General features: G+C 43.1%; 1 protein-coding gene across 3 annotated transcripts in view; it reads left to right on the top strand.

Moving 5' to 3' along the window:
• The window catches only part of ACSBG2 (acyl-CoA synthetase bubblegum family member 2), a 31683-nt gene extending 19290 nt beyond the window's left edge, over window positions 1-12393 (top strand). For all 3 annotated transcript variants that reach the window (XM_074978393.1, XM_074978394.1, XM_074978392.1), the window contains exons 9-15: window positions 2284-2460; window positions 3326-3507; window positions 3737-3970; window positions 5082-5299; window positions 7573-7712; window positions 9091-9337; window positions 10501-12393. In XM_074978393.1, coding sequence (XP_074834494.1) covers window positions 2284-2460; window positions 3326-3507; window positions 3737-3970; window positions 5082-5299; window positions 7573-7712; window positions 9091-9337; window positions 10501-10610 — 1308 coding nt within the window. In that variant the 3' untranslated portion in view covers window positions 10611-12393. The remainder of the gene's footprint in view (window positions 1-2283; window positions 2461-3325; window positions 3508-3736; window positions 3971-5081; window positions 5300-7572; window positions 7713-9090; window positions 9338-10500) is intronic.
• The last annotated feature ends 284 nt before the right edge of the window (window positions 12394-12677 follow it).

The raw sequence follows: 12677 nt of genomic DNA, 5'->3' as shown, positions 1-12677 counted from the left end.
GGAGGGTTTGGAGGAGAGTCCAGAAAATGACTGATGGAATTGTAAAACATGCTTTACAGGGATGGGGTAGTAAGACCCACAAAATTACTCAGATGTTTAAGTCCCAGTTGTTGCTCCAATGTAATGTCAACAGCTGTTGAATCCTGTAGGTGTTAAAACTCACTTAGCCCCTGAGCTTTTTTTTCCAGGGTAAAAGTTCCTTCTACCTCAGTTTGTGCTCTGGAGAGGTACACTACTGGCTCCATCTGGATGCCCTTTCTCCTGCCTGTGCCCTAGACCAGCAGTGGGCAAGATAACACCTGGGGAGTGGATCCAGCTGGCCAAGCCCTTTAACCCAGCCCTCAGCTGGCTCTACCACTGCAGAGAGGGAAAGCTTCCAGAGTTGTCTCCATGTCCCAGCAAAACCAGCCCATAGGATCTGAGGCTTTGGTGATGGTGGCAACTCCCAGTGGCTGGTTTGTTAACAGGAGCTGAGACACTTTGGGGTGGCGGGGGGAGGGGGGCAGCATGGGAAGTTCTTCTTCCCTTCCCCTCCCCTCCATTGTCCCTGCACCTGCAGAAAGCCACATGGAACAGCCAGTGTGTTGACACTGCTAGCAGACAGAAGCTTGCTTGAGTGCTGGTGGCCAGAAGTTGTAGGTAAGCACCTGCCTCTGACACAGGGCTCCAACTCCCTCCCAGATCCTGCATCTCTCTCCCAGGCCAGAATCTTCTCCTGCATCCATACCTCTTCCCAGATGATCCCTCCCAGGTCTCAACACCCTCCTCACCCATCTCCATCTTAAACCCAACACCCTTGACCACTTTCCAAAATCTTGGCATAGCCACCCAACAAAAATTACTGCCCACCCCTGCCCTTGACAGTGAATCAGAACTAAGGAAAGACCTTCAGCCACTAAAGCTGCATACGGATCCAAATCTCATAGATGACCTCCAAGCAAAGCCAATGGACAGTTCTCACTTAATCTGGCTAGAGGAGTGGGGAGTGGTGGTGATTCTAGCTTTTTAGACACCTGGCTTGTGGGAGACTCAGGTGCAGTTCACACCACTGAGTTGGGCTCAGACCATGGAGCCATAGGACATTCTGGTATGGGGTGGTAAATGGACAAGATTGGGAATGACTGTAGCCCAGTGGTTAGGGTATTCCCCTTGAATCCAGTTAGTCACTATTCACACAAAGTGGAACAGCTTCAGGAGAAACTGGGATATTTTGATGGGGGGGGGGCGTCCCCTCAAACCTCAGTGACTAGAACACACTTCTGGGTGGTAGCATGTGAACAGGGGTCTCCACCCTCCCCCATCTTTGCAAGATGGGGAGAATTGAACTTGGGCTCCTATTTCCCAACTGTATGGTCTAACTGCTGAGTTAGAAATGCTGAGACTGGCACCACCCCCTCTTGCCACTTTGCATGGAGCTTGTGATACCTAAGCAGCCTGATTCCAGGTGGCAAGTTCTCGTTCATGGATTCGTAAGCAGAGAGCCACCTTGGGACCACCTCTCTGGTTAGCATCTCCCACTGACTATCAGGTATCTTGCCTAACTTTTTTTTTGTCTCAAGTGCTTATCGGTCTCCATTTGCGTCAGAAAGCTTAGTGCCTGATCTGGCATTCTGGATCGCCATATTTTTTCTGCAACTTTCTAGATCCCTAAAAGTTAGATACTCTAATGCTCAGCATTGCAACACCTTAATCCCTTCATGGAGCCCATCCAAGGAGTGCAATCTCGTCAGCATCACAAAGACCATTAAGGGGTGGCTTAAAGTGGCTGGATCTTGTTTCTCAGCCTAGTAAACTGAGGAGCTGTTCTAAAAAGTTTAGTTCCATCTCCCAACTAGAAAGCAGCTTGAAATGTAAGAGGGCAAATAAACCCTGGAACAATTTCAAGGAGTCATAGTAGAGTCTTAATCATTGACAACTATTAAAATAAAATTTACTTTGAACTAAGTTTTGTTCCTAAAAGGAATTTTGGAAGTTCCATGGCTTGTTTATACTGGAGGTAGACTAGATGATTGGTGGTTCCTTATGGCCTTTGGAATCTATTAATTGAACTCAAGTGGATAACTTTAACTGGTAGGGCTCACTGATTTAATCCCAAATTTCAAACTTCTCAAAGGGACGAGAAGAGGCAAAACTCAGTGAAATGTTAAGTTGATCTTAAAACCTAAGGTATACTTGTCTAGTTACTTTGTGGTTTACAACATAGCAATGCACAAAACTAATGGTTTGTAAAATTCTTCAGAATCACTTGTGTAAATGGTAACCATAAGGTGCTACTTGTTTCAGATTACTTGGACTGCATTATCAGCTGGGCACTATGTACAACTAACAGAAGCTACAGAACAACAGGAGCTGGTGATCAGTTACCTACCTCTCAGTCATATTGCTGCTCAAATGATTGATATCTGGCTGCCAATATTATTTGGTGCACAAGTTTTCTTTGCTCAGCCAGATGCACTAAAGGTAAAAAAATCATGCTTCTTAATCTTTGTTTATAGACTGTAATAGCTGCAAAACCCCTTTGCAGATTTGTCACAAGGCAAATGGTCATCTGGCCACAAACAGGGCTGACAGTCTTGAGAAACTCAGATGATGCTTGTCCAAGTAAATAACCTTTTTTTTTTTTGGGGGGGGGGGGGGGGGTGTAACATAAAACAGACCTTAAACTACAGGTGCTAGCCAAGTAAGTTGGGGGGGGGGGGGGGGTGACATTTCACTAGTTGGTGACACTACACCAACTTTTTAATAGCTGAGTTATGCAGTTGGCTTACTGGCTGGACTCCAAAATGTCACCCGGGGGTCGGGGGGAATCTGTCCTGACATTTAAAGAGCCTGGCTTTTCCTCTTGATTCATAGCTGGTACCTTTTGACTGCAGATTAATAGCAAGAGGCATTAGCATCTGCTGGCCTGTGATTGTCAGTTTGACTAACTGTCCAAAAGCCAACTTTGTTTCACGCTGTCAGCAGTGCAAAAAGATTAGGCAGCTGGTATGACCTATTTCAGGGCTAGACCACTTGAACACACAGGTAGTTTCTGGGAGCACCTAGCTTTTGCTGGGGAGTGACATGTGACTCTGATCTGGCGTTCCCAATGTAGTGGTGCTATGGCATATTGAGTGGTGATTCATGAAAGTTCAAAATGGGCACTGATTCTGGGTCTGGACCCCTTTTTGAAGATGAGTGTACTGTAGGAATGGCATATGCTAATCATTAGTGATTTTTGTCATGACTCACTCCATCAGTGTCTTTTGGAAGGAAATTTTAAATGCTAACTAGAAACAAAATCTGAACAAAAGTGGCTTTAAATTGAAATTTCTACATTACTTAGGGCAGCTTGATTGACACCTTACGGGAGGTAAGACCAACTGCTTTTATGGGAGTCCCTCGTGTCTGGGAGAAAATAGAAGAAAGAATGAAATCTGTAGGCACAAAATTCTCTGCACTCAGAAGAAAAGTGGCAGCATGGGCTAAGGATGTAGGATTACAAACTAATCTGAAACGGATGAACGGGTAAACTTTTTTTTTTAAAACCACTTAAATGCAGCCTGTAAATCCTAGTAGCATATGATCTGATCTTCTAGGGGGCTATCAAATGCAATATGTGGGATTCCATCTTTCACAAACATTTTTTAATAAAAAGTTGAGTACTTTCCTCTAAAACAAAAGTTTGACCATCTAGAATGACAGGATTCCATTCTTTATAGACCAACCTGAGCTGCTTTCAATCCTTCTCTTAAAGGTCTTCTGAACTCCCCATCAACTTTCGTATAGCGAAGCAGTTGGTATATAAAAAAGTTCGGAAGGGTCTTGGACTGGATCGCTGTACAAAATGCTACACTGGGGCTGCCCCAATTACTAAAGAGACTCTGGAGTATTTCCTAAGTCTTGATATTCCTGTGTATGAGTTGTATGGCATGAGTGAGAGCTGTGGACCTCATACCATTTCTCTTCCAGACTCATTCAGGATCAGTAGGTATGTATCTTCATTGTGAAGGGGAACTAGATAGCAGGCTCTCTTACAGACTGTTAAGCTGTGTCTACATGGGCACAAATCTTCAAAATAGCCATATTTTGAAGATTACTAATGAGGCTCTGAATTGAATATTCTGCACCTCAGCATTAGGACACTTACGGCCACGGCACTTCAAAAGCTCTGCTTTTGAAAGCACGTGGCTCGGCTCAGCACGGCTACGTGGGGGCCCGATGGGGATAAGGGGACTTTGAAAGGTGCGGGGTCCTTTTGAAAAGGACCCCCATGTAACTGCATGCTTTCAAAGCACCACAGCTGGAAGTGTCCTAATGAGACCGATCACTTGTTTCTCTTGACTTCTATGCCAAGCACACCATGGCCATTCCTAGATACTCCAAAACACACAGCCATGTGGAGTATCAAATTTTCCTCCAGTGTTCATGGTGTCCTTTGCTGCAGCTGGGTGTTGCATGTGAACTCCAGCAACCTGCCCCATACCCCATCTAGGGCCCCCCTACAGGCTGTACTTGGCCCCTGCTCACCAGGTGGCAGCAAGTGGCCCAAGGGCAGGCCAGAGGACTCGGGCAGAGCAAGGCTTGGCTGCATTGCTGGCAGCTGGAGAGAAGTAGCAGAAAACAAAGGCAGATCACCACTCAAACTGTTACAGCCTGGCTGCTGTGGCATGTGAGGTGAAGACCCTACCTGAGCCAATGAAAGAACAAGGTGGACTACCTACACTGGGAGAAGCCAAGAGGTGGTAGCTAGGTCAACAGGAGAATTCCCTTGACAACCTACACCAGGAGCTAGGTCTTTTTCTAATTGGTATCAGGGTTTTTTCATACACTGAGTGACATACTTATAGTGACTAATTTCTTAAATTGCTAATAAGCAGAGAGATTAGTACCTACTAGACATTTAATACCTGATCCTTTTGTAGAGCTCACTACACTGACAGACAACTTATAAACTAATCTTTCCTTGAAAGATTACTTCAACTGGAGTATTTATCACAGATTTGTGGAAATGCTTCATTTTAAAACCAGTACTGATTGCTAAAATGCTATGACTTGTTAAATTCCTTACTGAGTTAAGGCATGTGTGTCCCTGTTTATAGCTGTGGTAAGGAGATTACAGGCTGCCAGACAATGATTTACAAGCCAGACAGTGATGGAAATGGAGAGATCTGCTTCGCAGGAAGACACATCTTTATGGGTTATTTGAACATGGAAGATAAAACCAGAGAAGCAATTGATGAAGAAGGCTGGCTACATTCAGGTGATCTTGGCAAGCATGATAAGCATGGGTTCCTTTACATCACTGGAAGAATCAAAGGTAATGCCTAGTCCTTGGTTTGTAGTGTCTCTGGTTAAACCACTTTGTGCTATGAATGATTAAATCTTGCAAGCGAAGTAGGCTTATGTCTTTAGTAATAGGGATGTAACTGGTAAACTCCATCCTACATGGGTGAGGCTTACTGGTTATGGTTAACTGGTAGGGGCTGGAGCAGCTCCCTTCCCATAATGGGCCCAGGGAGTGCTAGCCTTGCTGGGCTGGAGTGCCTGCCTGCCTGCTTTATGCCCCTGCAAGCAAAAGAAAATCTGTTTTAAACTCATCATTTAACCCCTTAACTGTTAACACGTAGTGCGTAGTAAATGGTATAACTCCTGAGGTACTTTTTGACCCAGCGTGGCATCAAGGTGATGTGGTATAGTACTCTAAACGTGGTGTAAAAATGCTGCTAAAAGAACTAATTGTAAAGGGAAAGACCCCAAAGATGGGGGCGGGGGGCAGGGTTAAACAGCCAGTGGCCTCATCTGTCAAATACCACTACAAGAACTTGCTTTAGACAAATTCCTCTGCTTTAGACAGATGCACTCAAAGTGCATGTAATAAACAAAAATTAAAATGGGTTCTGGGAGCAGGCCATATATACAACTCCCCCTTGCCGTGAAGGGCACTACTTAAATCGGTTACTACAAGACTGATATAAAAGCAGATCATGGGTTTATTTGACCTAGTGTCCTGGTCAGAGATGAAAAGAACTAAAACATCACAACTGTACTTGCACCTTGGGAGGTAACAAGATTTTTATTTATCTTATGAGGATTGTAGGGGAGCTCTGACAGTTACACTGCAAAAATAGCATAGCTATGGGAGGCACTCTTTGGCCATATAGCAAGTCCCTGTGTGTGTACACTCTCCTGTGCTGCTATTTATAACCATGATAGTTGAGTATGTACTATCAAAGTGTAGAACTACCCTCTCCCAGTCCCTTATGCTTTCCAAAAGGTCTGAAATGACCTGGTTTTGAGCCACTGTAGGAATGTTGCTCCTCCTGGGCTTATTCCATATCCATAGGGGCAATCTTGCAAATCTGTACCCATAAGAAGCAAGTCCTCTGCACTAGCGCAGACTGGGAAGAAATCTGCTCTTCTCCTCTTTCCCCCCCCCCCCCCCCCCCCCGAGTCTGACTGGCAACCAGCACTAGAGCTCTAATTGGGTTAAATAGGATCCTTCCCTGCCTGGAGTGTAGAATAGATGGCCCAAGACCCTTTAAAGGCACCAACAGCTTTGCGGCTCCAAGTGGCCCTGCCAACAACAGCTCAAACTCATATCTCAAAAGGGTCTTCTCCCTCTTCCACCACAACCACCCCAGATCTGAGCACAAATAAGACCAAGAGGGGATGGGAAAGAACTGCAAATGGCAGAGGGGACTGAAGACTGTCCTTAACTTGTGTACCAAGAATTTTCACACTGCTTTGGAAAGAGACTGCTGAACTCTTTCATTGTCAAATTTGACACATTAACACTTGGTTTGAACTGGGATGCAAATTTTTTGGGACACTATAGGGGATCCTTTGCATACTTAATATAATTCTTGACTCCCCTGCCCCTCTGCTCTGATTTGCTCACCTTGATTTTTTTTTTTTTTTTTCCTGTGTTTTTGTTTGGCTTTTTTTTTTCCAACTTTGATTACTGTTTTTGGTTCTCTGTCTTAAATATTGAGTCTGTTCTGGTATGGCTATGGTCTGAAGAAGTGGGTCTGTCCCATGTAAGCTCACATAAATTATTTTGGTAATCTTTAAAGTGCTCCTTTTTCTGCTTTTGTTTTAAGAAACAACTAGTTTCCTTTTGAAGGGGTGGCTTCCTCTGGGCTTTCCTGGTATGCAGATCCAACTAGGTTGGGGAGAATCTTCTCCCATCGTAATGAAATTTTGTTTCAGGGAGTTTTAAAGTACTAAGCTGTAAAAAGGTTCATAGACACATCCTGATGGAGGCCCCAGAGACTACATAATTGGACCTACAATTTCTGCAGTACTGGTCTCACCAGTGCTTTGGTAGAAAAATTCCCCCAGAACAGTTTCAGATGTATTTTTGCCTATATATTTTTAGTACCATGGTAGCCCATGCATGCTTTTATTAAATTCCCTTTTCAGACACCTCAGTCTTTGTTTTGATAGTCCAGTAACTTCTGTCCTGGTAGCTAACATGTACAGGTACTGTAATCTGTACATGTCAGCTTTGTCTGAAATTACACCGAAAGCACAAAGCTGAAATGAAAGTGAAAGATGCCACTTGCATTGTTGTGCCTACTTATCTTCTAGAGCTCATCATTACTGCTGGAGGTGAGAATATCCCTCCTGTTCCAATTGAAGATGCTGTAAAGGAAGCTGTTCCCATAATTAGTAATGCGATGTTAGTTGGAGACAAGGCCAAGTTTCTTTCTATGCTTCTAACACTGAAGGTATGATTCTTTGACTTTCTGGCTACTTATCAGGAAGTATAAGAGTGATTGCCTTAGCCAGAATGACTAGTCTCTAGAATTTAGGAGGGCTTGTCACTGAGGCTTGAAATGATATCCAACACCTACAAAGGAATATTTCACAAGCATGACTTTCTGTGAACTCTAGGCAACGCAAGGCATGTCATACTGAAACCTTAAATTACAGGGACATAACGAGCCATATTGGGTCAGACAAAATGTCCGTCTAGCCACGTATCTGATCTTCTGACAGTGGCCAACACCAGGTGCCCCAGAGGGAGTGAACAGAACAAGTGATCCCTCTCTCTCTCTCTCGTTCAGTTTCCAGCCTCTGACAGAGCCTTGGGACACCATTCCTACCCATTCTGCCTAATTAACCATTGATGGACCCAACCTACGTGAATTTATCTAGTGGTGTGTGGTTTTTTGAAGTCCTGGTCTTAACACTATCCTATAGGAGTTCCACAGGCCTGCTGCAGGGGGGTGGGTGAGGTGTAGATTTCCTCTTGTGTTAAACTTCCTGACCATAAGAAATGCACAGGAGCACCCCTGACTTCAGGTTTGGTGTCTGTGGCTATAGTTTTGGCTATGGAGAGGTGCAGTTCATCCCACTTGAATACATATTTGGCAAAATAGCAGGGAAATGGAAAAGATGAGCACACAGTGAGAACATGAGTGGAAAACATGGTTCTCACTTACTGCTTCTCCCAAGCCTCTCCCTCCATAGCAGTAGTAAGCTGTAGCTCCTTTGCTTAAAACTGATTTTTTTTTTTTTTTTTCTTCAGGTTCCCCAAAATAGTAATGATAAACTCAACAACCATGCAAAATACCCTTTTAATGTTTATGCACTTACCAAGGAAGATTGAGCTCTGTTGGTTTTTTTCCAAAGGCCAGCTCCACTCATAATGGGAGGTGCTGAGCTGTACTGACTGATGATAAAGCAGTAGTGAAGCCTAGCTACATTTTGTATGTCACTACTTAATGTTTGCCTCTCCCAGCTCTAAAAAGTCTCTCAAAGTCCCCAGTAACTTTAATGTGGAAAAGAGCAGTAGCTATAACAAAAGTAATGGAAATAACCCTAGTTACTTCTAGAGTGGTCTAGGTGCCGAAAAGTTTTTCGGCATGCGGATAAGAGGTTTCACTTGAACATAATCTTCAATTTACCAGGCTTCAGTGAATTGGCAAACTTCCATGCAAAGGTGATTTATGGCTGTATGCTTAGGATCAGCCAAGGAAATAGAAAATAATATTGATGGGTTAAATAACTGACTAGAAAAGGCTTTATATTTATTTCACTGCTCAACAGCTCCCCCTACCCCTGCAAAAGTGTAGTTATGTTGCTGTTCTGTTCCTGTTACAGTGCAATGTAGATGGAGAAACAGGGGAACCAGAGGATGACCTTACTCCCGAAGCCATAGCATACTGTCTCAAACTAGGCAGCAAAGCTACTAAAGTCTCGGACATTGTAGGTGGCAAAGACAAAGCTGTCTATGCAGCTATCCAGAAGGGAATTGCATTAGTCAATGAGAAAGCAACTTCAAATGCACAGAAAATACAGAAGTGGGTCCTTCTAGAAAAGGACTTCTCCATTGCTGGTGGACAGCTAGGTAAGTAGGTGAGAAATGCAGGACTCCTGGTGTCAAATAAGTGATACAGCTTCTTATTGCCCTAAAGTCCTATCTGGTGCAACCTCCTGAATATACTAAGATACGGAAGGGGGCGGGGGGGGGGGGTGTGTTAAACTGCCATGTACAATCATTCCACTCAAGCAAATGAACTGCAGGAGCTGGTTATCTGGGTAGGCTGGACAATAGCCACTTTTGGCACTCAGCAAGTCTATTGGTATGCAGAAACCAGAATTTAGTTGAGATCTGACAGGATGGTGGCGGGGGGAGACATTGTCTTGTGAGTGGGACCTTCACCTTGAAGAATGGGATGGGTTGAGTGTTGGACTTTAAAGTAAAAACAAACCTTGCTGGTAACTAACTGCTGCAGATGCAACAGTAACAGGCTGCAGGTGCTGTCCAAATCTTCTGGTGTAACTTCCAAATGAGAACCCCCTCTTCTATCCCCATCCACCCAGTAGCAAAGAAGTGATACACACTTCTTGGAGCCAATTTATTTCTGGTGCCTGCTCCCACTTGGTAAGCAACCCTTGAGTTTCTTTCTCTGAGGGGTACAAGTAGGTGGGCATCTGTATGGCTGCTTAACTGCACCATGAGGGGACTTCATTACAGTATTAATACATTAATGCAATTTGACCATCTTTCTCTGAAGGTACCATGGCCTAGCCCCTTCTTTGAGAAGGATTGCAGTAAGCTGCTTCATGTTGCTGTGCACCTCGTCTTGGTGCCCACCCACCACCAAAAGTTGTTCAACTCCTGGCCTGTTGAATGATTGGTGTCTGGATAGGCTAGATCCCAAGCCTAAGCATTTCCCAGATGGCGCTGATAATATAGATTGGTGTAGGAAGCTTAAAGCTTTCTTGCTTCATCTCTGAAGCTGGCAGTCGTGTTGCTTCCTTTCTGCTGTGCAGACTATCTCGTGCAGCAATTTTTTTTTCCCACCCTGTATATGAACTTGCTAAATGACTGCGCCCATCCAAAAAGGGAAAGTCTCCCTTAGTGACTATATAGTGTCCAAGTTGGCTCAAAAGGCAGTTGGGCATTCTCCCTCCAGGAGCAACCAGCAGCCTTGCTTCAAAAGATTAAACTTTTTGGAACTGCTCGTCTTAAAATACTATGTTTCTCCTGTTTGACTCTTTTTACAGGTCCAACAATGAAATTGAAGAGGCCCGTTGTAACAAAAATGTATAAAGACCAAATAGACCAGTTCTATGCTGATGTGGACAATACATCAAGAAATCCTCTTTCAAAGTAACCTTGGAACATGTCAGGTCTCTACATATGGTTCTCTGATTTGTCCTCTGCTGTATAAATGTGCTGTTTCAACACCCAAATGAAGGACTAAATGCATCTCAATAAACCAGGTTTAATAACATAGCCCTGCAATCACGGAATAACTGTGTACATTCTTGACCTAGTCATTGGTGATGCTGCACTAACATTGTCTTCTTTTTTTTGGATGAACTCTTCTAATGTCCGTTGTCATAAATTGTGAATCCTATACAGGCAAATAGAATCTCAGTAAATTAAGATATTTAATGTAGCACCATGACACTTTTTTTATTGGAAAAATCATGCTCTAACTCTTCCACCAAAGCTTTGAGTCCTCAAATGAATGTAAAAACCCTACAAAGAAATCAATGTTCCTGCTTTTGTTTTTATATTTAAGGGCTGGGCTAATTTAATGGCAATGACTTTTTGTATGTGTCTGTCTACACAGAGAGAGCCTCTAAAATGCAATAGGAAAATTTTCAAAGGTGTCAAACTAAGGTGAAAGATGCTTTCTGTATAATACACATACTGCTATAGAGGAATCTTTACCTGCTGTATGTGTACAAAAAGTAGTTTTACTTGGTTCATGATGTGTGCAATACTGGCTTTTAGACCTTCTTTGGTTGGGACATCATAGCCATAAACTTTGATGCTATACCCTGCATGTCTGATGTAAAACATTGCAGCAAAGGGGGTTAGAGCTGTTTTTTAAAATCTGGTTCCTTCTGACTTGTCCTACAATTGCAAAGTCTTACACTTAGTGTTTAGGGTTGGGTGAAAAAAGTCTTAGCCACTTCTTGAATATGCTTTTAGGATAGTAATGGATTAGAAGCCTTTAAAACAGGTCTCTTCAAAAGACCACTTAATGCATGTATTAGACTAGGAACTGCTCCAGCAACTGACATTCCCTTTTTGACAAAAGGATTAATTTATTATGGGGAGAAGTAGCTGGGTGCATGTGGGTGAAGAAGGAACTAGGTATTTAAGGTCTGCTACATTTCTAAAACATCATGCTGTAGGCCCTCTATAGAAGCACACAACTGCTACTAAACTCATGGCTGCTTATCATAAACCCTTGCCTGATGTGAACTGGCTGCTCATGAGCTGACCACTTATTTTTCTACTATATGTTTGGAGTAAACTAGTGCTGATTATCCATGCCTGTTGGCCAGTTGATAAGTAGTCCATGCAGAAATCTACCATTGTATAAAGGCCTACCTCCAATGAAGTTTCAGGGAGCTTAAATGTTTTTGAAGTCTTTGTTTTTCTTTCATGATTAGATGGCAACAGTGTATACAATTATGAACTGCAATCACTTTAGTTTCAAACTTTTCTTGATGTTTGTTAGTGCCTGGAGTGTATGTCCTGTCATGCAGAAGAACTTGTACACGACTAAATTTACTGTAAGGCATCTCAAAAGGCTGAATAGTACTTCAGGAAACATAAATGGCAATTACAATTTGTATATGGGACTTTGCTATGACTTGTGAGCCACTGTTGTGTATATTCAACTTGTAATATCTAAGATGCCTAGGAAAAGGGAGTAGAAGGGGATTAAGCACTTGCACAACAATGGAAGACTTGTAACAAGGGTGGGGCATGAAGTAATTAGAATTCTCAGAAGATTCTATGAATGTGTACATAGCACTTGTATCAAAGCTTATGAACTGTTACAACTTCCTAGTCTTGCCAGTGTTCGTCAATGGGAGAAATGTGAAATGTCTGAACTGTTCAAGAACACTTAATAAAACATCAACTTCACTTTCTTTCTTTGAGTATTTCATTGACTGGACAAAAGCTTGTGTGTGCAAACAGTGGAAGGAAAGTTGATCACATAACAGTAACAAATGCTACAGAACAGCAGGTCTGCATTGAGCAAGCTTTCATACAACCTGAGGTGAGATGCCTCAGCCCCTGTACAACCCTGACCATAGGCACTGGTGGTGGTTGACATAATGCCAAGAACCTTCAGTTTGACTTGTATAACCTTCACTGCCTCTAAAATAGTGTATCTACTTAAGCCACGAAGATTGTCCCTAAAGTCCTTCTA

The sequence above is a fragment of the Carettochelys insculpta genome, chromosome 27, assembly GCF_033958435.1.
Source record: "Carettochelys insculpta isolate YL-2023 chromosome 27, ASM3395843v1, whole genome shotgun sequence".
Taxonomy (NCBI): Eukaryota; Metazoa; Chordata; order Testudines; family Carettochelyidae; genus Carettochelys; species Carettochelys insculpta.
This window is presented reverse-complemented; position numbering and strand designations above follow the sequence as displayed.